The following is a 25025-nucleotide window of genomic DNA, read 5'->3' on the forward strand; positions in this document are numbered from 1 at the left end:
AGAGCTTATATGGGGCACATGCCAGGTCCTGGAGCAGGCTTCCCCACTGTGTAGACCTGCCTTGTTGATGTGGGCAGTTCATCTTTGCTATGTCCTCTTCCATATTTTCCCACACGGATATCCCATGCATTCATGGTATCCACATCTACTTTGATCTAGGGCCCTGCTTCTGCTTTTCTCTCGGGACTGTAGCTATGCTTGGTTCTCTTCTGGGGTGTCCATTCATCAGTGGGGGCGTGAACCATCGAGCCATGCCAAATACTGGGAATGCAGGCTGATCTTCAGCTACTTCTTGTATTAGCTCCATGTCCCCCTGTCCCTTCAGTGTATAGATGAGCAAGTCTTCTGGCATGTACCGGGTGGTGGTGGTAGTGGTGGCAGTGGTGGTGGCAGCAGCAGTGGCGGTGGCTTGGATTCCAGCTGGGACGAGGTACCAGTCTTGCAGCTGCGACTATGCTTTGTGAAGAGGTGGTGGTCCTCCTGCGGAGCTTTTAAAGAATTTCTCCTGTAGCTCTGGAGAAGACAGGGATGCATATCAAGAGCAAGTGGCAGCATGGCTACAAGACTCAGGAGTTGTAAGGATATTGGTGGGGAAGGGCTCAAACAAGGTCGTTTAAATTGCCCATGCAGAACTGGGTGCCTTACCCAACAAGCTATAAGGTTGGACTTTCACAACAGCATCTCATCATCAAGTCAAAGACAGAGAGAGAACAGCCTAATCAGGTCAAGAATGTACCTTTAGGCTGCATAAACTGTTGACCAAAATGCTCATGGTAGTTAACTGTACCTGCATCATTCAGTCTGTCTCGGGCATTCTTTGAGAATTTATAGATGAGAAAAATAAAACCCTATAAGCTTAATTCAAAATGCCTCTGCGCAGTGTACCAGGCAGCACCACTGAGACTTGGACAGTGGCATGCTCCAGCACTACTCAGGGATGACTCTCTGTCCTGGCTAGTTTCATGTTAATTTGACACATCTGAAAGGAGGAAACCCTTACTAAGAAAAATGTCTCCATAAGATCCAGTTGTAGAAAATTTTCTTAATTAGTGATTGGATTGATGGGAGAGGGCTTAGCCCGTTGTGGGTGGTGCTATCCCTGGGCTGTGGTCCTGGGTTCCGTAAAAAAGCAGGCTGAGCAAACCATGGGGAGCGAGCCAATGAGCAGCATCCCTTCCTGGCCTTTGTATCAGCTCCTGCCTCTATCTTCCTGGCCTTTTTGAGTTCTTGGCCCGACTGCCTTCAACAATGGAATACATTGTGGAAGTGTAAGCCAAATAAACCCTTCCTTCTGGACCTTGCTTTTGTCCATGATGTCTCATCCCAGCAATAGTAACCCAAACCAAGACATCCTCAAAGACTGCAGTGGATGGAAATCCTCTCAGTGGACAGACTTTGGACATCAACATGTTCTCTTTGGCTTGAATTGTGGATCTGATTATGAACTCATATTAATGGCTTGGTAAGTGGCTAAGCACTATGGTCTAGGTGTTTGTCCCTTCCAAAACACATGTTGAAGTGTAATCCTCAGAGTTATGTAACAATGCTATCTGGAGTGGAGCTTCTGGGAATTGCTCTGCATTAGACGTTAGCAAGCAGTGCAAGCATCCACCAGTATGTTAGTGGCCTTATTAGAAGAAGAAAGACAGAAGATAAATGGTTTTTACCATCTCCCATGTGATGCCCTGTGCCTCTGGACTCTGCATAGTGCATAGTGACTCATGCCTTAGGACTTTGCATAGTGCTCCCATCAGTAAGAAAGCTCCCATCAGTTACAGTTCTTTAACGCTGAACTTCTCAGCCTCTGTTAGTATAAGACAGTCTTTTTTATTTATAAAATATCTAATCTACGGCATTTAGTAGCAGAAATAAGAAAACAGATTAACACTTGAGGAAATTTGGGGAAGGTGTGAAACGAGGCCCATAGTGTGAATATCAGGGTTCCACTCGAATGTCTACCAGAGAGCATCCACAATGGTCCATGTTCTTAATGATCAGATGGACCACCACATGAGCTGTGATCAGTAGTTGGCTTCTTCAGTTACCCTGATGCTGGTCCCATTTATCAAAATTTGGAATGACAGCAGAATTGGAGGTTGTACTTTTGTCATAGTGAAAGATTAATAGCTTCCATGCAGTATAGAAGCAATTCCACTGCCAAGCAGTTGTAAAAGAAATGACGAAGTGACAATCAGCTACCTCTGAGGTAGAAGTCAGAAGGAACTTGAGACACAGCAGAAGGGGCCAAGATCAGAAGCCAGAATCTAAACATTCTGAAGCACCAAAAGTAGTTGACACTGGATCAAGCTCTTTCCAAAAGTTTTAGGAAGAATGGCTTCCTCTTTCTGAACACATAACAAATGAAGTGGCAGCTGCATTCCAAAGACTACCTGTATTTATTGCAAGAGTCATCGAAATATTCAAAATATGGAAATAGTCTAAGTGCATGTCGTTTAATAAAAAGAACAAATGAATTAGTGGACCATTTCTGTCGTGGTTAGCTCTAATTGTCAGCTTGACACAACTGGGAAAAGAGTATCCAAATTGTCTACCTTGGGTTGTCCTGTGGGCATGTTTATGGGGATTATCTGAGTTATATTAATTGATATGAGAAGACCCATCCCGCTGTAGGCAGCATTATTCCTTAGGTAAGGCTCCTAAACTGTACGAAAATGGAAAAATCAGGCTGAGCACAAAGCAAGCAAGCGAGTGAGTGAGCATTATGCTCTTGACTTCGGATGTAATAAGGACTAGATGTCTAAAGTTCCTGCCCTACCCCCCACAAAGATGGACTAATCAGAAATTACAAACTGAGTTAAACCCAGTTCTCCCTAATTTGATTTTTGAAAGAGTTTTTTTTTTTTTAATCACAGAAACAGAAACAAAACTGGAACAATTGTGCAGCCTTAAAAAGCAGATATGCTTGCAGTGTACAAAGTGGAGGACCTTAGACGAAATTAGGCTAAGTGAAATGAGTCAGGCACAGAAAGACAAATGGCGCATGATCTCATTTATATATGGAATGTTTCTCTTTAATGGATTGGACTTTGTATATGATTCGTCTCTGCCAAAGTGCTTTTGGTCTGGTGAGGATTGAACCCAGGCACTCACACATGCTAGGCAAACATTCTACCACTGAGCTACATTACAGCCCATAAAACTCACAAGGGGGCTTAGTTCTTAGCATAATAGCGTTGAGTGAGAGTTGACAAGACCTTCAAGAAGTAATTGAACTATGGATGTTTTATCATGAAGACATCACTGTGGTCCCTGTGGTAGTTTTGGGCAGAATGAATTGTTATAGCGTGAGTCAGTTCTTTTGGCCCCTCTGTCCCCCACACATGCTTCTTTCTTGCACTTGCTCACTTCCCTGTCTGTTTCTCAGCCATGTTGTGACACATGATAAGCCCCTCAGTAGAAGTTAAGGAGGTGCCAGCGCCATGGCCTTGAGCCAACAGAAACGTAAGATAAATAGTTCTGTATAAAGGATTTAGAACCAAGAATTTTACAGTCGCAACACAAAACAGACTAAGACACACCCCTCTGAGTGTCACGACATACTTGCCAGGGTAGTTTTCCAGGAATCCTTTGAAATACCATTGTCCCAAAAGATGTCTTTTGACTCCTTTCTGCCTGGGGTCAGATGACCCTCCATCTTTAATTATCAATCACTTTATCAAAGTGAAATTTCCTCGTTCTGCCCCTGAGCCTTGCAAGTACATCACCCGCTCCAGCTTTTCCTTCAGGAAGGATGAGGGCAAGGCAGGTGAGAAGACCTTGTAGAAGGACAGAGAACTAACTGCTGGACGCTTTCTCTCTTGTCGGCTCCCCATTGGTAACTGGCTGCCTTTCTGTGGGCATCTTGCACTGGGCCCATTCAGCATCCTGTAATTCTAGCCTCCTTCTATTCTTTGTTCTGGTGTTTGTTACAAGAGGTCATGATATTCTGAAACAAGCACTCTGAGTAAAATTTGGAATCAGACCCATGTTTCTGCCTGATCCGTGCTGTCTGTGGGCTCCAGGGTAATCATATACCCACTTGCAACCTGGCTTGATGGAAAAGAATAATATCTACCTCTTATCAGACACAAATGATGTATACTAAAGGCTTTGAAAACTTCACAGACATAGGTCAGATTGTTCTTGGCTGTTAATATTAAAATATCTGTCCTTAATCGCAAAGACATTGTGGCAAGGCAATCATTTATTACAAAAAGATCCTTTTGCAGTTTCAAGAGGTTACAAGAGAGTGACTGCCCAGCTAAGGACCACATCTCACAGTCTGCTTTGCATTTGAATGAGTCAAAGTGACTAGCTTTTACTAATTGGATGTGAGCAAACGAGGTACGACTTGGAAGCCAAGGCAGTTAGGTGCGTGCGCACCACCTGCTTCATACTTTCCACCGGAGATGAACAGGGGATGACGCGCAGAGACTGGCAGTCACAACATGAAAGAAACCAAGTCGCCAAGTCATCATGTGCAAGAAAGCCGCCTGCTGATCCAGAATCCTTAGCTCATTGCAAGAATGAGGAATAAACTCCGTTTTCCCCTTAAGCTGCTGAAATCTTGGGGCTGATTTATTGTGATAGCTATTATGTCCTGAAAATAAATGCAATAAGGAGCATGGGGAGGTTGTGGCTCGGCGTGTGCACACCAGCAGGCAACGCCATCTTTGTACTGACTCATGCGTACCCTATGGGACCAAGGCAGCCTGAAGGGATGCCTGCGGTGTTGTTGGTTATTGCGGTCAGGCAGTTTGTGTGCCCCTCCCCCCTTGCGTGTATGTGCTAGAATCTCAGCGTTGATGCTGCAAGTAACTGGCTTCAGAAGTGTTCAGCTGCTGTGATCCAAGAGAGGCGTTCACTCAATGCAGAGACCTAGTTGTTGGTGTCTAGACTCACAATAAGATCCTTCCTCTCTCTGGACACCGGCCTCAACCCTCTTCCACATTTCGCTAGGGCTCATCTACTTCTCAATAAAGTCCAATGTCTGGGTGATCTAGAAATGATGCTAAGCGGGGGAGAAATGAGCACAGATGAGTTCATGTTTCTGTCTCTTCCCCATGGAATCAGCTTAAAGGCACTTTCCACTTTCCTTCTCAAATAGCAATAAAATGGAATAAGCCTTTTAGCCCAGGTCTTTCTGCTTATACATCTGTCCCTCCCCCCTTCCTCCCTCTCTTTCATCTATCTACCCCTATCACTTTCTGGTTGTCACTTCCTTGTAGCACTTAGGTTCTCAAACCCACTTTCTTAGCCCCAGTCTGGCCAGAAACTTAAAGCCAATGCAAAAAAGCAAGTGGTCTTTATTTATTCATTTTTTTGTGGTGGTGAAATTTTCTTTCCATTCCTTTCCTTTTGGCATCAACACAAGACCATTCCTTGACCTCAGCTTTTCTCAGATGCACACGCCGGTCACAGCTGGCATCCACCTGCATTTCTCCTTCTTGACCTCCATGCCAAGGTCCCAACTGGTCCTATGTCTTCTGGCAAGCTGCTCCCTTTTCTCTGTCTTCCAATGCTGAGTCCTTTCATCAAAGTAAACTACCATTTAGTTTTGCTTCAGGGGCCCGCTCTTGGTGAGGCTCGTCTCAAGTCTTCTAAGCCAAGTCAGTGACTTAACTGCTGTGTTCTGTGGACCTCTCTTCATCCCATACTCAGAGCACCTGTGGTACAGGACCTTTTGTGTTTGTATCCAATTGGTTACAAGCTTCATAAGCTCCTTGCACTGCTTAACTTTGGAAGGGGCACTAACACACACACACACACTAACACACACACACACACACACACACACACACACACCAAGGCAGCTTTCTACAAACATCTCTACCTCCTACAAATGTCCCTCTGGGTATGGGAAATTAATTGTACTTTATCAATTGTAAATTTGCTCTCCAATCCCCAGTAGAAAGTGTCAGTTCTGTGGAGTGGAGCTGTGAGGCCCTGAGCTCACATTAGGGCTTTCAACTGTGCTGGACTGTGGCACAGGCAAAGCAAAAGCAACCCCCAGGGAGATGAGGGGAGGGGAAGGGCTCCACAGTCAAAGAAGCAAGGACGGGAGAGGGCACATGGATGGCAGGCAGGGAAGGCAGTCTTGGTTCTTCAGGACTTCCCGAGCCTGCGATACACAATCCCTTCCCCCAGCAGGCATCCCAATGCTGCCCTCTCTCCTTGGAGAACCATCTTTAACTGGTCCCTGTTGCTTGGAGCTCAAAGACACTGCATTATTGAAAGGACTTTGACTTCATCTCCTCAATTGTGACTTTCTTGTGGCCAAGAACTAAATCTTTATTGTGTCCCCAGAACGTAACTGAGCACGTGGAAGGTGTTCACAGCAGCAATTTTGAATGAGTGCTGAGCCAACGAGGATTTGTGAATGAATGATGAATGCTGGCTCGGAGTCTGTGTGTGGGAGCAGTGGCTAAATATGTCTTTCTAGTCAAAGCCCTGCCCTGTTGTGCCCTTCTGGTAAAAAAAATGCTCCCTCACTGCTATCGACACAACCCTTATGGCCGCCCTCTAGCTTCTTCACCTCTGGGTTGTGACAGGTAACATTTCCCTGAACATGTTTTGCTTAAAAAACAAAAAACAAAAACAAACAAACAAAAAAAAAAACAAAAAAAAAAAAACAAAAAACAAAAAAAAAAACCAAACTACTATGTCTAGCACATTAGCACCTGGAATGCGAGATGACACCTTCAGTTCAAAGCAGATATCCAAGGTGATTCCCAGACCACTCATTGAAGAAACATGGGGAGAAGCAGGCTGTGTGTAGAGACATATATGTAGACCTTTTATTTTTATTTTAATTTTTTTTGAACCAACCCAACATTTCCACTGGCAACTGTCAACATAGCTTAGGACACGAGCACTGTTTTATTTTTTATTTATTTTTCTTAAAAAATGTGTTTAAAATTAAACAGGTGTTGTTTTAATTTCGTTTTTCTTTCTTAGAAAATGTATTTATGTCAATGCAGAAAGCCTCAAGACCCGTGGGCAGTTTTGTATGGTGTGTGTGTGTGTGTGTGTGTGTGTGTGTATTTGTGTTAAACCCAAGTCTTTTTAAAATACACTGGGAAAAGGTCTGGGAGGTGGGGGTGTCAGTGTGTCAGTTTTCGCTTTCTAGAAGCCAGGGCTCCTTAGGAATGTGATGACTTGGATTCCTTGGGGGTGGGGTATAACAAATGCCCCCCCCCCCCAGGCTGGGAAGAGAGAGACTTTTGAGGTTTAAGAACAAGCAGGAACATGGGGAGATGAGAGATTCCAGTTCCTACCTTGTGAACATGCTTTCAAAAGTGGCTTGAAGGCCGGGGGAGGAGGAAAGAGGCCCCTGTTCTCTGACAACTCTCTGAATTCCCACATCATGTCAAGGAACCTTCTCAGCCTTCTGAGTACGGTGCATTCGAGAAGGAGGGGTGGTGGCACTGATATTCCCCAGAAACACTGACTTCTAAACTATGATCCACTCCCTCAGAGACCTCCCAAGTCAAATACCTCCTTCTCTCCCACCTTAGGCACAAACCCCAAAACGTTGGAGAGGTGTTTTCCATTTGTTTCTCCCGATGCCCTTGGTCAACACGGAACTTTATTTTTTCCTGCTCCAGAGTCTCTGTCTGTGGGAAGGCACACACACAGGGGCTGACACACAGCACAGAGAAGTAGAATGGCTTCCACCAAGAAGAGGGTGATCCCTCTGTGACTTGGGTTTGATGGCAATGCAAGCGGATGAAACTCCTCCTGCACCCTGAGTTGGAGTCAAGGGACAGCAGCAGCCTTGTGACAGCAGGAGGGTGTGTGCCAGCAAGTCCATGCCTCCACCTGTTGCTCAGACATGGAGTTCCCTCAGGGCCCTTTGTCACTAACTTCAGGAAGAAAAGATAAGACAGGAAGTGAAACCTGGGAGGCAAATGAAACCGACCACAACGATAATGCGATGAAAGGAGCACCCCATACCAGCCATGCAGAGATGGCCTATTCTCACACCCCAACAGCTGAATGAGAGTCTCGATGTATCTTCCTGGAGACAGGGGAAGTTCTGCCCCTCGGGGGAAACTAGAGTCAAAAGGAATATTCATGTGGTGGAATAGAAGAAGAGACTCAGGGATGTGAATGGGAGGATGGGGTAGAGGTGGGTCTGTTGCTGTTGTTTTGTTTTTAATTAAATATTCTGGATAGTGGGTGTCTCCGTCATTCCATTGGATCGGGTAGGTTTGCTTTCTGTGTAGTGCCAGGGCCTAGGTCAGGTGAAATTCCTGGGGCTCGGGTCCTGATGCATCCTCTCCAGGGCTGCCCAACCTGGAAAGGTTGGTGAGGAAAAGTGCCCTTCTCTTAGGAGAAGTCCTAGGCCTGCCCTGTGGAGGTCTTGTTCTGGCGGTTCAGAACCCCTTGATGTAGCAGTAGGCCTCCAGTGTGGCAAATAGTATGTAGAGGAGCCACAGGCTCACAAAGAGCCACGTTGTGGCTAGCTTGCAGCCACGAGGACCTCCGAGCTCCCCACCCAGGTGGGGCCGCCGACGGTACAAGAGCACGCTGAGGCAGACAAATGCAAAGATGGTGAAAAGAGTGACAGAGAAGGCTAGAGTGCCAGCCGACACATGGAACTCTTGTCCCTGCATGGCCCAGTAGATGGCGGCCACGGACCAGGCCAAACCAATACCCAGGAAGACGTTGACAGCATTACTGCCGGTGACATTGCCAATGGAGGCATCTGCATACACATCCTGCAGGGCAGCAGCTTTGCTGGCAAATGTGTCTGGAAAAGAACAGAGACAAATAGGAGCTGTGTGAGGCTGGGATGCGAAGGGCCTGGCTTTGAGTATTCCATACTGGCAGCTTGGCAGCATGGGCAAAGGGGCCAAGTCCAGCCCTGCCACTCAGGAGCTGTGTAGCCTTGAGCATACCCAATTATGGATCGGGGTTTCTTGATCCTCATCTGTAGGTATCTGAAGCTTTCGAAGAGCTATTCTTATCCCACTACTTACCAAGAGGGCGTATCATGTCCCACTGACTATGTTTTCAGCAGAGAAGATGCAGTCGTTTCATAACATCTGTCCAGGGAACTTTCACATCCTGGGAATCAGCTTGGGTTGGTGCCAGGTTGTAACTGTCATGTGAACCATGTACCCACTTAACCCTGAAAGTGACTGAGTGATGCCCATGTGTTCAGAAAAATAAGGACCAGGGCAGCTACTCAAGATCACTTAAGTCAGCTGAAGACTTGACAATAAAATCGCAGTGGAAGGACCCTTCCCATAATATTGTTCCACACCCCAAAAGCTTCATCAAAAGCCATGAAATCAGAAGCACAGACCATAGCATATTCTTCTGAAAGCCTCAGTGCTCTCTGGTGCTTTCTGGACCAATTTTCAGGCCTTGGAAACTCCCCAAACTATCTCTCTACCCATTATACCCTGACATCTCATTGTTGCCAAATCTCTTAGAGTAAGCTTTTTTGCTCCATCTTGACTATAACCTTCTAGTTTGGCTCTTCTCCTTGGTTATTTTTTCCACATGTCTTCTCCCCTCACATCTGCTTTGTTACCTCTGATGGGTTAGGTATACCAAGGCGTGGAGAACAGTGAGCACAGGGCAGCTCCCCTGCAAAGCTTCAGGCACCATCCTATTAGCAACAGATTCACTTCCATAATAGCTGGACCTCAGGGATCACTCATACACAAAGCATTCCCCTAACCACCAGTCTGTGCTGGGCTTTTAGAAGGAGGATTTCCTGGACTGTTGTGTGGATATAGTGTGATGATTCATTTTGAGTATCAACTTGGTTAGATGGAGAATTATCCAGGGGATTGGTAGAGGACCCCTTTGGGTGTGTCTGTGATGAAGTTTCCAGAGACTACTGGACCTAAGGGTTGTGACTCAAAGAATGGACAGATTCACTAACAAAGTGATGGCATTATTAGGAGGTAGTTAAGGGAAGGCAGGCTCTAGTTGGGAAAGTAGCTCACTGTGGGACATTTTGTGGGGCTTGTAGCTTGCCTAGGGCCCTTTCCTATACTTTCTTTCTCTGTTTCCTGTCAACCTTGAGGTGAATTTCCTTTCTTCATCATGTCTAGCTCTTCCTGACATGCTGTGTTGGCATCCCCGAAACTGTGAGTAAAATGAATCCTTCCCTTTTTAACTTTTTTTCTCTTGGGATTTTTGTCGTAGCCATGCTGCAGAAACTAATAGGTGTAACTGATATCCAGAAGGGTATTTTTTCTTCTATACAAGGAAGGTTGCCCTTGGTTTACCCTGTAGACTCCTGCCTGGTGAGATTCAGCCCAAATACTTGAAGATAGCAAATGGTCAGAGTTCAGATGCCATAGCGACTCGGACTGAATTAAGTAGGGATCCTGGCCTAATCCAATCACCCTGTCCCTGCTACCTACTGCTTGTCATTCAGGCCTGGTTTTCGTAGGACCGTTGCTGACTCAGCTTAACCCAGCATTCCTTGCTTAACACATTTATTTCGTAGAAATTATTAAGATGATTTTAACTTAGTTGAGTCTACTCTCCTTTGCTAGATTTTTAGCCGAGGGCTGAGAAAGAAATATGTCTGCTTTGACTCACATAATAGATCTGCCACCAGCACAACACAGTATCAGACATCACACAAGTTCAGTCAACATTAGCCTACTAAGTGAATTAATGAATGCTTAATTGAAGTTTGCCTTTGGATATTTAGAAGAAGATTAAGAGCCTGTAATTCCTCACACAAAAGGATGAATCTCACTCAAGTTCTTATACCTGTTCAGATAGGAGTCATTTTGACTTCACAGGTAACCATAGGAGCAAGGGATTGTAGATATTTCCATAGGGATATCTATAAGCAGACTGATATTTAATCTCTTACAGGCTGCCAGAGGCAAACAGAAGAACATTATTATATGTATGCGATTATTTGCTTGTGTCTTATTAACATAAAAGCTTTCTTGGTCAGGTACCACATCTTTGGTAGACCCGTTTTCCCTGTCTAGTAAGGTTTTGATGAGCCAGTGCAGGGATTTAACATTAGCACCTGCCTATTGCTTCTGGTCTGAGATGAGGCAGTGTCTTGAACCATTTGAACCAGGGAATAGCCTCTTTGCAAACATAAGCACCTCTCACTCTCACCTGGCACAGAAGTGCCGAATGCCACGAAAACAACAGCTGTGACTGAATCCTTGAGACCGATAGTGCAGCCGAAGTGAGAGGCTAGGTCTCCAATGATGGCAGTGAGCATGCCAATGATGAGGATGGAGACCACGAAGCAGGCCCAGCCATGGCAGTACTCTGTCGGGGGCACACAGGCAAAAAGCACCTTCCAGAAGACTGTCAGGAAGTGCATAACATAGTCAAAGCAGGATGGCAGCCTCTCCTCTCCAGATTCATCCTCATCCTCATCCCCTGCTGGAGAGAAGATAAACAGGCTTGAGAAAGGGAAGGGATGTCAGATCATCATTCATGAAAAAGTCATGTCCAACCCACAACACAAGCATCCTAGGCCAGAATGGGGGTTCAGCTCTCTCTAGACAGCAGGTGAGAAACAGGCTGTGGGCACCAGATAAACAGCTGGGAAATGGGGAAAATATTTGGTTATGTGGTTGCCGGTTAGTTTAAATTCACAGCGCTAAGTGAGCATGGGAGAAAGCGAGCAAGCTGTGGAATAAAGGAAAAGAATAGAGAATGGGGAGTAAGAGGCAGGGTGGAAAAACAGGAGGACAAGAAGGTGGAGAAGAAAGAAAAAGGTAGAGACACAGGCTGTATTTGATTTTCTAGGCAAAGAAAACAAAACTGCCGTGTGCTTCCTCACCTTCACTGGGTGCCAATGGGATCCCTCTCATGTTTTCTAACCTGTCTACAGCAATAATAATTCTGTCATTGTCCACCCCCAGAGGTATGGCTGCCATTTCAGATCATGGAGGTAGACCAGAGAGTCGGTACCATCTCTCAGATATCCCATGGGGCAGATGGTCTCTGACCATCCTTGCTAGGAATTATGGGTACATGTGCCCAGATGTATCCAGGAGAAAATTTGTCTTAGTTTGAAAAGAGCAGAAGTCAGGAAACCAGGTTCTATTTTCAATTTTAAATGAAAGAAATCTTAGCCTGGGGTACTTTACCTGTAGTTTCTGAGCTTCAGTTCCCTCCTTTGTAAAGGGGGTAGAATACATGGCCTGCATTCCCTTTGTTGTCCCTTGAGGGGCACAGTCAGGTCATCAGAAGGGATACAGCAGAATGGATGAGAAAGCAGGGCAGCAGCGGCAGCCAGCCTCTCTTCCTGGCTGTGCTTTTGCTCTGGCTTTTGGGCCTTAGGGATATGACCCTGTGGGTTGCTATGACAACAAAGCCTCATGGAAAAAGACAAGGCCAGTAGTGCTTGTCAGTTGGAGAGAACTATAGTGTCGCTGAGAGACAATCCAGGGGCAGTTGGGAGACCCTGTCCATCTTCACTCCAACACATCTGCAGGCACCTGGGACTTCTGTTTAGTCTAGGGACAGTATGGTGCGATTCTGCTATAAATGTCAAAGAAATCATCTAGGGCAGAGATTAGTTAGGGGTCAATGCAAAGCACTTTTGCTAACTCGTTTTATCCAGTTCTCTAAAGCAGGATTATTTTTCATTTTACAGAAAGAGGAAAGCAAACCACAAGGAATGGTGGAAACTAGAGCTTCCCATGGACATGCTTCGTACTTGTCTTTCTAAGAAAGCTGACAGCTGTTCTCTTTAGGGAGAAGATCACTGACTGCAGAGGGGATGCTTGCACTAGTTCACACAGCAGAATCAGGGTGGGAAGCCAGATGCACCTACTCTTGTTTAGTTACCCAGTGAGGCAGTAAGCATCTAGGGCCACAGCTAGGAAGACATACAGTAGAGCTCTCCTGGGAAATGATAAGACGCTAAGGGGGGCATGATCTTTCTTGAGAGTTTTCTGCACTCCTAGCAAGGCTATCTTGAGGACTGCCTTACCTGCACTAACAGTGATGGCTTCCATGAACTGGTCCCTCCAGGAATGGGTCCCCACAACCAATGCCAGGTTTGTCTTCCTGATCAGCTTATCCACTGTACTCTGTCATGGAGAGAACAACTTGGAATCATGAGGTTAGAGTTATCAGAAGCAATGAGGCCTCCTGTGTTATAAAGGAATGAAAGATACCCTGACTTTCAGGGGTTCTAAAACTTTCACACGAGGCAGCCTTGGGTGATGCCTTCTTGGAAATCCCCCTAGATCCCTTTTCTTTGGTTGTGTATTCTGACATTGGGTGTTCAGAGAAACGTAAGTATAGAGGGCTTTTTCTTTGTGTGTGGTCTTTTTGAGACAGGGCCTCTCTATTATGTAGCTCTGGTTGTCGCAAAATTCTCTGTGTAGACCAGGCTTCATAGACACCCACCTGCTTCAGCCTCACAGGCCTGGGAGTAAAGGGCTTGGCCTACACCACACGTGGCTTGAAATATAACTCTAGAATAAGATGTTAATAAGCTTTGCTCTGCAGTAGTGAGTTTTAGCGTCTTTAAGATATACCTTACTTCATATTCTATATCACGTTTCCCTGTAGTATTCCTAGCATACACTTGTCAATTGTTACAAATGGGGAAACTGAGACCAGGGGTGGGTAAGTGGTTTGTTCAGTTTCTATTTCACATTCTTAGTGGTGAAATTAGAACAAAGTCTCATAGCTTATGTTCATTAGACCTCACTGATGGTCTGACCTTGAACTCATAGGACTCTTCAATGATGACCTCAAGTTTGGGGTGTTCACCCAATACTGGCTTTCCCATCTCTGCTATTCTCTTGGCCTCCTCTTCCTCCACAGTCAGCTTTCTGTCTGTCACCTCTGCAACAAAAGAAACATCAGACTAGCTTTAGTGCCTTTTCCATCCTCCAGAACTTTATAGCTCAGAGAGACATGAGCAGTGGGTGCAAAGCAAGCAGCCCTCAAGAGCAGGGACTGGGCATTACTAATGTCTCTTTCTATTAAGTGTTGAACATCGTGTGATGGGACCATGAACAGGCTCCTATTATCCTGAGATGAGCATTTATCTTTCTGTTTTCTTCCTGGGCGGGCAATCTGACCCAAAGAATTTTCAATGAATGGCACCAAATGAAGTTCCCAAGCCATCTGGGGAGTGTTTGCAGAGCTAGGAAGAAAGGCCATATCTCTTGATCTTTAACTATTTTGAATTGCTGGGTGTGATTGCCTACTGCTTCATGTAAGAGTTCTGGAAGATACATGAATCCAAAGACGTTGACTGCTGGCTCCCATTAGCATGTTTTTCAACATCGTTGGCACTGTCACATCTATGCGAAAGTAAGCAGTGTTTTTGCTGAGATATCTCTATTTTCGTACAGTGAATAACATCCTCACAGTGAGAAACTTGGACAACGTTCCAAGAAACTTCATGGTGTTCTGATGACAGATCCCCCAGGATTTCTTTACAAGGCAGAGACATTTCTTCTGAAATATGAATGATATATGCATACATACATACATACATACATATATATGTACATATATATATATATATATATATATACACAAAAATAAAACAAAGTTCTTTCTTTCTTTTCTTTATAAGCTTTCTCCGAGTTGTTCAGCATCTTGCATCATCTACCAATGGTCTCTTCTCATGCTGAACATTTAAGCAGTTTTTCCACTTCAGTGAGTGAGTCTATTTTACAGCCACTTCACCATGAAGACATGTTTTCTGGATTAGAGTGAAATAGAGATTGAATCTTTTTATTCCCCTTTGATTAGAAAATCACTCTTGGCAGCCCGTTTCTTTCAGAGCTCATTTAAACATCTCCCCATCCAAGTCCACAGTCTCACATTCAATTAGTTCGTTTATTCAGCTCCTTAATTGCTTTCATTCCACACAGTAAACCTCCCACAGGAATCCTCTAGTCCTTGGATAATCCCAAGGACAAAATGGGTCAGAGGCCAAGAAAGTCTTTTATTTATTTATTTTCTGTAACTGAGGAATCAGTGAAGTGAGGAGCAGAGAAACTTGGGTCCTGGAGGTTGCAATGAAAACAACTCAGGAAAAAGACTATAAACCAAGAATAGGTGTTCCTAGGCAGAAAGACTTATTTATATGAAGATTTTCCTCGTTAACCTGAATAAGGGCAGTTGATAGCGTGCAGGCTCCAGTGTCAGCTGGCTGCTGGGCTCCACGTTTCTACAACCAACGAGAACGTGATCTCTGATACTGTCTGGGAGCTGTCCATGGTGCTGCACCATCCCTAGCTCTGGTGTTTCTTGAAAATAGGTCTTTTTGTATTGTCACACGTGTGCTCTGACATCTTCTCACACATGTGTAATGCATTATAATGGATCTGGACCCCTCCCTCTCTCCCCATTACCCCTATCAAGCCTCTCTAAACCTTACAAGTCTCTGTTCCGTATTCATACATTTTAGTTTTATTTTGAGAACCAGTGAGTTTAATGGTCCATCTGCCTAACAGTGGGTTTGGAACTTTCCACTGGAGACTTGTGGGCTTACCAGTGGGGTTACTCAACGGCATCAGGGACTCCATAGTTCCCAGAGACTAATGTGGTCTCCAGTGCTGCAGGTTGGGAGGGTCCTTTTGAGTTCCTTTACCTTCCAGGTTTGGCTGTTGTTGACAGCTTCATTCTTGTGTGGGCTCATTGCACACACTGTAGCGCAGTTGCATTGAGTTCATGGTTAAAATGGCCCTACTATGTCCAGGAGATGGCATTCTATAGCCCTTCTTGTCCTCTGGCTCTTGCAGTCTTCTTGCTCCTCTTCTACAATGTTCTCTGAGCCTTGGGGGTGGTGGGGGTGGTGGTACACACATTGTTTGTGGTGGATCACTCGCCTTTCATGTATTCTCTGTTCTTTTTTTATATTTCCAAGCTGGATGATATTTTCTAGCAGCCTCACCTCACTTACTTCATTTAATATGGGTCTCTGATGAGTTCATTCTGAAGGCAAATCTGGGAATCTGAATGTGCTGGGGGTATTTTCAATGACAGCAGTCCTAGAAACTGAACTGCAAGGCATTCTGGGGAAAAGCCCTCAGAGAAGACAGAGAGACTCCTTAAAAAAAAAGGGGTAGCTCTTTCCCCTTCTTTCTGGCTTTGGCATCATACCACACTCTTTGTCTCAGCAATGACAGTGTTATCCTGCTCCTCCCTCCCCAGTTCCCTCATGTCATACTTTACATATGCCAAGAGAATGTTATACCAGTATAATGAGCTCTCCAGTGACACATAAATGTACCTGTCTAACCTCTTGTCTAGCTATCAATCTAGCACTATATCCATCTGGCATATTATTGATCTACCTGCTGACCTGTCCACCCCTGTGGTGACAGTCACTTTTTCTATATAGCCTTTTGCAGAAATCTCTTTGACAAATAACCAATCCTCTAAAGTCACCCACAGTCCCACAGAAACACTCTGTTTATGTCTGTTAACTCTCTCTCTCTCTCTCTCTACACACACACACACACACACACACACACACACACACACCTTTCTATAAACTCTGACTTAATATCTTCTCAACAGTCCTCTCTTTTTTTCCTAATTTTTGTATAATGGTCATTACTTTAAGTTCAAGTGAAGTTAATTTAATCAAGTTCCAAACTTGAAAGATGAATAATAATGATTCTGATTGCTCCTCAGAATCTCAAGTGAAAAGAACAAAGAGAGGTGATACTGATATTTGGGCTGACTGAACAAACTCTCCGTTCTAGGAATAGAAAGGGAGAGAGGCGGGGTAGGAGATGGAATATAAATAAGACAGAAAATTGGACAAATATTGGAAGAACAGAAAGCCTTCCAGGCTAGGCAAGGATGGACTGTGAACACTCTGCAGGCATCCCCACAAAGAAGCATTGGTATGGCCAGGGCTCTCACTCAAAGGCCCTTGAACTTGGTGCAGTAGTCCAGAATGAACATGTGCACTCTCTTTCATCACCAGACGCTGTTAATCACGTTCGCCCGTCCTCTCAGGAAGATCAAAATCAAAGCCTGAGATTTCCGGTAGATATAAAGCCTGACAAAGTGTTCCTGAACCAGAGGGCTACAGATTTAAAGGTGTAGGATGCCCCCTCTTCATTTATACTTATAAAGCATAAAAGTGTAACAAAACTTAAACCACATCCAGATATGTGTGTTAGGAAGTGAAGGTAAGACCTGGAACAAAGAAACCTGAATCTATTCATGTTGGGTAGTATGAGCAGAGAGAAAATGAAAGAAAACATATTGGGAGTAGAGTGCAGAGCACAGAGCATACAATATCCTATTGGCATAAAAATAAGCAAGAAGACAAAGAGGCCATAGCAATGTGTTCACAAAAGGAATACACATTAACTATGTGCACTTTTTGCTTAAGGCTCCAAGGAGGCAAACAATCTTATTACATTTATTGCCTCTTCCTAATCCCAAGGGATGGCCTGAAGGCAACCTGGAGTACCAGTGCACTCTGTAAGAGTTTTGCCTCTTTAAATGGTTTTATTTTGTGTGTGTTTGTGTTCAAAGAACAGATGAAATGTAAGACATTCTTTTAAAACATATTGAGATTGTCTTGTGACGCCCACTCCATCTGAATCGAGCACAATGCTGCCAGACACAGAGGGCTGCTTTTCTTTCTGGTCAGGAGGTTGGATGCTGTTTAGGAAGGGCTTCTACTCTTGCCAGCCTACTCTCAAAGTAGGTCCATGTCCTACACAGGATCTAAATTCTGAATGAGACTCTCTTTAAAGAAAGTCTATAAATGTCTTATCCAGAACCCACACATAGTTTTACTGTTTGGAGTGTATGTAACTTTAAGGATATATGAGAAATGAATCTGAATCTAGCAACTTAGATCTCCTTTGTGATGAGTTAGAAGATCTCCAGGATCATTCGTGTGTGTGTGTGTGTGTGTGTGTGTGTGTGTGTGTGTGTGTGATGCAGGTGAATTGAGATGCAAAGAAGTAAGTTTATGACCTACCAGGATGAAAATGTGCAGTCTTCTTGGCAAGGTTTATTTTAACAGCTAACTATGCATTTTCCCATATTCACTGATGAAAATGACGCTCAAGGAATGATCTGCTTCCCCACAATTACTTTATGTAAGGAGTCTCTCAGTCATTGTGAGGATCTGTCAGGTTATCTTGACCCTGTAGTTCCTATTAAGTATAGTAGTGGACATTGATCGAAAACCAAGTAATGACACTGGCAAGAATAGAAAAGAGGGGAAAGACAGACACCTCTTACCTGGAGATAACAGGAGCACTGTTTGCAAGTGGATACCAGGGAAGGGGAAGAAAGAAAAGGAAAGAACATTAAGATCCCATCATGAAAGTGTCCCCAGGCTCTGTGGTTCCTGGCAGCATAAGGAAGGCAGTGGGCTTACTCGGCAAGAGCTCAAGAACACATGCAGACAGTAGCATTTGAGCATGCGCAGCAACAGCAGCAGCAAGAAATGTGAGAAGCTGGAACGGCCGCCGAGCAGCTGCAAGAAAGTCACCCCCAGCGCTTTCCTGAAAACACGCGGGCTAAGATGGAGGCATGAGAATGGGAGGACCAAATGGGTGAAACCGACACCAAGGTGATCACTGTGACTCAGTCTGAAAAGGAGTGGGGACCCAGTTATCATGAACAGGGTGTGTGAGTTGCAACCTTGCCAGAGTTGAAGGGGAGCAAAGGGTTTGAATATGAGCTCCGGATTGCAGTATGCAAGAGTGGAACACTGTTTCACATCTGATTCCTAGCCCTAGCCTTACAAGCAAATCATGCTCTGCCTCCCAGTGCCCATAAGTTTTTCAGTCACAAATGGTATCTTAGTTACTATTATGGCGAGAGCTTTGATGTTTGTTTGTTTGGTTGTTTGTTTTCCCTGAAAGAATGCTATAAGGAAAAGATGCATCCTTTAGACTGTTTCCACAAATGATTTATAGATGTATCATGGAAGTCAGAACCATGGACTCCTCCTATTTTGTGGCAGCTGTCTAGTCTTGCCCCTGCACTTAGTAGTGCTCAACAAAGCCTTGTTGATCACTATCTTGGCAACTGATAGTCTCTTTGTTCAGAAAGGGTAGGTGAACTCTGGATTTCAGATACTCTAGAACAGAGGGGCGGTCAGACCAAGACATGTATGAGGATGGGAGATGATAAGTGTAAAGTCTCTACATGGACTTGGAATCAGAATCAAAAACATACACAACACGGTATGTCTCCATCTTATTTTTGCATGTGCTGGACTCTCTTGCCTCTAAGAGAACCTGACAGATGCTTCCAACGATCGAGAGACTCACTGCATGAAAGAAGAGCTTTGCTTTTGCTAAATCTCTCTAAAGGAATTTCTTGTGAATTTCACACCACACTTTCATCCTGGTCGGATGTGTAATTGCACAGCCCTCACTCCTTGGCACTTGTCAGGTCTGAAAACGTCTTGCCACATACCCTTGGTGGAGACTAACAAGGAATGAGAGTATGAGTATATTTGTGGGGACGTCTGCAAATTGCTTCTTCTAGTAATCTCAAAGAATGCAATGCATGCTTGAGACCACAACACCAGATTCATAGCCGCCGAAGATACATGTAGATTCAAAATCTGCATGGTGTGTGAGGGGGTGAGCAACAGTTGATTTTCCTAGTTATTTCCACTTAGAACAAGAAGGTAACTAGTTAGCCAATAGGTATCCTCATTTCATTGATAAAGACAGCAAGGCAGGTAGCTCATTCTGCTCCTTCCATAGATCTGCATGAAGAGCACTTCAGGCCTTTATGTTCAAGTGGAGGCTGAATGCACACGAGTGCACCCAGGGATCCGGGTGCTCTGCATCTTGTCTTCATGAATCTGAGGGTTAACTCAGTTATGGATGCATCTGCGAGGTACAAGTAGGTCAATGTTGAGTCACTGACTACTGTCAGGGTGTGTCCCTTGATTTCCTATGTGTTGATCCTCAGGGTCCCGTGAGAGTTATTTATCCCTGCTCAGATACCCCAGAGACAATTGGGAAAGAAGATAACTCAGGAAACTTTTGGGGGCACTTGACAAGGTGTGTCCCTGGATGTGGAAATAAGAGAAAGAAACAGACCCCACTGTTGGATAGCATCTCCTTTCCCACAGGACACTCCCTATGGCCGGGCACTGACCCAATATCCCTGACAACAAAATGCTTGCTCATCCTTACTAACAAGTTCACTTTTACACTCTGGGGTGTCCTCCATGCCAGGGCGATTGTATTCCCTCTCACCTTCTCTTTTTTCCTCTACCACAGATCATGCAGAACGTTTACTATCACCTCTGAAGGCTGTTGTGTTTGCTCAGAATAGAGTCTCCTATTTCAAGAGCAGTCCTTTAAGAAGAGTTCAATTGTCATTTTGACCATGCAGAGAGGACGCCAGCCTGAATGCCTAAGTCTCTTGTAGACAGCAGTGATAATGAAAAGCAATTTCCACTGTACTGTCTCTCACTCGGAAAACAGTAGGGCATCCTGCAAATCAGGATGGATTTTCATTTGACTGTGGATCTAGACAATTGGGTTTTATAACCTTTCACCTCATGCCAATATCAGGAGAGAACTGAAAAAACTGAAAATTAATGCCTCAGAGTCTGGGACCTAGACCATAGGGCAGGAGACTGGAGAAGCCACACATTTCTTACTGAAAACTTCCATCTTGGCACCTTGGTCTCTGGGAAGATCTGAGGGGGGGGGTCATGTCACACAAATAGTTTTCTGAAATCCTTATCTCCTTACCTCCACCCTAATTAGGACTAGGCTTCACAAGGATTTACCTGAAATCTTGGTTAAAGAATTCAGTGCCAATGGGTAACCTCATATGGGGAGCAGCCACAGCCATTTGCATTCAGCCAGGTCTTCTGAAGAAAACAAGGCCTATCCTAGGACAGTTCCTGTCCTACTATTTGGTAGGGGATTCAAGGGGAGGTAGAAAATAGCAGTTTTTAATAGCAAAATAAAGGCATGGATGAGATTCTATTCATTTCCTCCTGCATGGAGCTTCTGCCTTCCTTTCAGATGATCTGCACTATCGAATGAGCTGCTTTTATCTCACATGGGCCTTGAGTATCTTTTGTTTCCAGCCAATCACAGTATAGTCAGTGCACAAAGGGGACGTGATGGGAATGAGGTAGGGCAGGCACTGAGACAATTTCTGAGACTATTTTGGAAACGTGAGGGCTAGAAGATAGGCTGAAATACAGTGTGAGGGGCAATAGAACGAGATTCTCTTTCTTCTGGCACTCTCCAGTGGTCAGCAGAAAATTGAGCTTGCTTTGATCCTTTAATGCTGGATGTCTCCAAACCAGTGTTGGCACAGAGGTGTTGTATTCTGAAGACAGTTCCAGTGGATGATAAGTGACCGTCAAGTTCGAGGAGAACACCTGTAGAGGAGCTTTGAGAGTGTCTCTATTGACCTCACTCTCTTCCATCTGTCCGTGTAGTTCCCTGTTGTTAAACATGAAACCACCAAAGCATGATCATCCCTACTAGATGAACAGACATTTTTGAATTCCCATAGCTCTTCCTCCAACACTTTCAAAGTGGTAGCTTCTGGTAATTTTCATTAAATCCAGAAAGTTTCCCTTCTATTTTCTTGGTTGCAACAATGCCAACTGTCAGTCTCTTAAGTCTGAGCTGGGATGTTGAGATTCATGTCCTGAGAAAATGAGTAGAGGTCTACTTCTCTAACCAGAGGTGAGATGTGTTTTGAGTTCTGAGCAATGTCTTCACTCGCAGATGCTAAGCAAAGGTAGGTATCCATGAGCTGTTCACCAGCTTTCTCTTGTCTCTCAGTGATCAACACTATTATACCATTTAGAGTTCCTTTATTTGATAATCATAAATAAGTATTATGGCCTTGCCCAGTGTCTGTTCTTTTCTAGAGCCTACTTGGTCAGGAAAGGGTTGAACCTAAAATGACTTACTTTCTCTTACAAAATTTCAATTTTCTGTTTTCATTATACCAAAGCAGCCTACACAAGGGATATTCCTTTAGATGATGAAGAAAGGTAGGATGGAGTGGATGAGATGTCAAAGGGAGGAAGTAGAGCTTTGAATTACGTGTTGCAGGGCTGCTCTCTCCTAGAGAGCTCTCAGAAACCATGGCCAACTGGTATACCTCCCATGCCATGGTCTAGCCAGATAATGCACTTACCTGCAGGAAGAGCAGAAAGGCCTGTGAGCCACTCTGCAAGTGAATAGCTTGCCAAGCATTCAATATAGGTTGAGGAATGCAGCAGAAAACGGTGAAAGCATTATGGCAACATGGGTCCCAGGCTCTCTCCAAGACCCCACCCCCACTGTCAATCCCAGATATAGTGTGGGGTGGCAAGAGGGGCACAAACATGCAACACATTACACTCCTTTTTTTTCTTCTCCTCCCCACCCACCAAGGAGTTTTCACATTGACAGGCTATCGTATGGGAACAGAGAATAGGGGCAGGCACAGAGGATAGTAACATTTGGATCATTGGATCATTATAGCATAATACTGAAATAACTCATTAGGGCAATGAGGAGTTGAGGCTGCAGTACTGCCCAGAAGGTGGGAAAGGAGGAATATGGAAATAAACTCTGGCTAAGAAGGCAGAGATGACACCGAAACAGGGTGAGAGCGAGAATACAGGAGGGAAAATAATAGACATTTTTTTGTCAATAGGAGGAGGAGAAGGGAACAAAAGGCGGGGTAAAAATAGTCACTTCTTTTTAAAAATTGTTTTCTTGTTTGTTTAAATTTCTTTCTTTCATTTTTCTCTTTGACTTTTTCTTGGTTGTTGTTTTGATTTTAAAGAATCTCACACCTGATATCCCACGTTCCATCCATTTCGGTTCACCAAGGGCAATGAAGAAATTCTCTTGCCTTTCGTATTCCTCCTCATCTACTATTTTAACCCTTATGGTTTTCCTGTAGGGACAACAAGAGAGAGAGTGTCGACTAGGTGGGCGTTTATCTGAGCACAGCCTTTAATAATCATTCCCATCACTCTTGGCACATGCAGCCCCGTTCTGCCATGGTGGCCGACGGCAGAACTACAGTGGATTGTTGTCTTATAAAAAAAATGCTCTTATAAAAAATGCTCTCAGCTTTTCTTGTCTCCTTGGTCATAGCTGTTCTTATAGGTGAGAGGGAAAGGAAACCACAAGGACAAGGACAAGTGGGCAAAAGGAGCCAAGAAGAAGGAGGGAAGTGGGAAGGAAGATTGGGGTCATGGTGGGGAGGAGTCATTTTAGATTCTGCCCATGGTTAGTAGGAAGTAAGTCAGGCAGCACACTCTATTAGTGTCACATGGTGGCAGTAGCATTTCTTTAGGCATCAAATAAATGACCTGCCCATTGGGAGTGATCCCGAGCCCATCCGCAACGAACAATTCATCTACAGAACCCAGGTCTCCAGTCCCTTCTTTTGCCTCATTAAGAAAAATTTAAAAGGAAAGTATTTATGAAGAGGGATACTAGAGAGGGGGAGAGAGAGGGAATAGGGGAAAAGGGAGGAAGGATTCTACTAACTTTCTCTTTTTTTTCTTTATCCCATAGGGAGGTCAGGAATGTGGACCAAAGTGAGTGTTAGCTTCAGTATGATTCAGATTGTATAATTATTGTACTATTCGTACTGTTAGTACAGTCCTGCACTGTTGACATCCTTGTCATAGAGGGATGCTATGCCCCAAGTTGACATTCTAAATGCTGACTAACGTGGTTCAGAATATGAGGCTGCGGTGATGGCTGTCTACTTCTGGGTATCAACACAGTGGATTGTCTGTTACAAATAAAAGCAAGCTTGCTGTTTTTTTTAAAAATATTTATTTATTTACTATGTATACAGTGTCCTGGACTACATGTACACCTGCGTGCCAGAAGAGGGCACCAGATCTCATTATAGATGGTTATGAGCCACCATGTGGTTGCTGGGAATTGAACTCAGGACCTCTAGGAAGAGCAGACAGGGCCTTTAACCTCTGAACCATCTCTCCAGCCCCGCTTGTTTTTGAAAGATATTCTATTCCAAAGATTTACATGAGCCTCATTCAGTCACATGGTTACACGGGGACCTGGATTTTCATGTTTGGCTTCTCTTGGCATTTCATAGAACCACAGTGGTGGTTAGCAGGCCCTGTTATTTGTGGCAGGGAAGACACTGGGACCCAAATCCCCTCAAGGGAAAAGAGAATAAATGACAGCTTAAATGTCCTCAAATCCTCTGATGTTTCTTTGACATTCTGAAGACATGCTTCACTTTGCTACCAATAAAGCACAAGCAGTGTTGAGATTGTATGTGTGTGTGTGTATGTATGTGTGAGTGTGTGTTTGTGTGTATGTATGTGTGTGCATATGTGTATGTGTATATGTACGTATGTATATGTATGTGTGTATGTATATGTGAGTGTGTATATGTGTGTGTTTGTGTATGTGTGTGAGTGGTATGAGTATGAGTGTGCATATGTATATGTATGTATGTGCATATGTGTGTATGTGTGTGTGAGTATGTTGTATGTATATGTGAATGTGTGTGTGATTGTGTGTATGTCTTTGTGTATGTGTGTGTATATGTATGTATGTACATGTGTGTATGTATATGTGTGTGAGTATGTTTACATATGTGTATGAGTGTATATATATGCGTGTGTGTATTTTACTTAGGATTTTTTTTCATGCCTTGTTGGGTGGACAAAAGACAAATATCATTGATCAATGAGAGACTGGAGGTCAGAAACATCTCTGTCTATAAGACATGAGCCCGTTTTGCTACCAAAGGGACTGTTGCATGAGTTCTGAATGGGCCTGTCTTAGAGAGATATGACGACGGCTTGGTCAGCCAAGATTTACCAAGCCCTAATCCAGCAGCTTCTCCTCCAGAACACGCCTAGGAAGGATGGTCTGACTTCTTGTTGGAGGCCAGAGGTACACAAGGACATTCTGATGGAAAGCACAGATGAAAGCTCACAGCTCTGTGGATTCTGAGGCATCTCATGGGATTGCTGGGAAAGCTTCCCCTTAGGTCAGAATTCTCTCCCTGCTGCTCCCTCTGCCTCCACATCTAGCTCCTCTTACCAGGGAGAGTGTAATAAG

At 44.3% G+C, this 25025-nt stretch overlaps 1 protein-coding gene across 6 annotated transcripts in view; it reads right to left on the reverse strand.

Moving 5' to 3' along the window:
- Positions 1 to 6775: 6775 nt before the first annotated feature.
- The window catches only part of Slc8a3 (solute carrier family 8 member A3), a 134440-nt gene continuing 116190 nt past the window's right edge, over positions 6776 to 25025 (reverse strand). For 3 of the 6 annotated variants that reach the window (XM_060387784.1, XM_060387783.1, XM_060387782.1), the window contains exons 3-8: positions 22760 to 22863; positions 18208 to 18225; positions 13691 to 13815; positions 12950 to 13049; positions 11113 to 11388; positions 6776 to 8755 (exon numbers count right to left, since the gene is read on the reverse strand). In XM_060387784.1, coding sequence (XP_060243767.1) covers positions 8379 to 8755; positions 11113 to 11388; positions 12950 to 13049; positions 13691 to 13815; positions 18208 to 18225; positions 22760 to 22863 — 1000 coding nt within the window. In that variant the 3' untranslated portion in view covers positions 6776 to 8378. The remainder of the gene's footprint in view (positions 8756 to 11112; positions 11389 to 12949; positions 13050 to 13690; positions 13816 to 18207; positions 18226 to 22759; positions 22864 to 25025) is intronic. The other 3 variants (XM_060387787.1, XM_060387786.1, XM_060387785.1) reach the window with 2 other exon arrangements.

Source organism: Meriones unguiculatus, chromosome 7 (genome assembly GCF_030254825.1).
Source record: "Meriones unguiculatus strain TT.TT164.6M chromosome 7, Bangor_MerUng_6.1, whole genome shotgun sequence".
In the NCBI taxonomy this organism is placed as follows: domain Eukaryota; kingdom Metazoa; phylum Chordata; class Mammalia; order Rodentia; family Muridae; genus Meriones; species Meriones unguiculatus.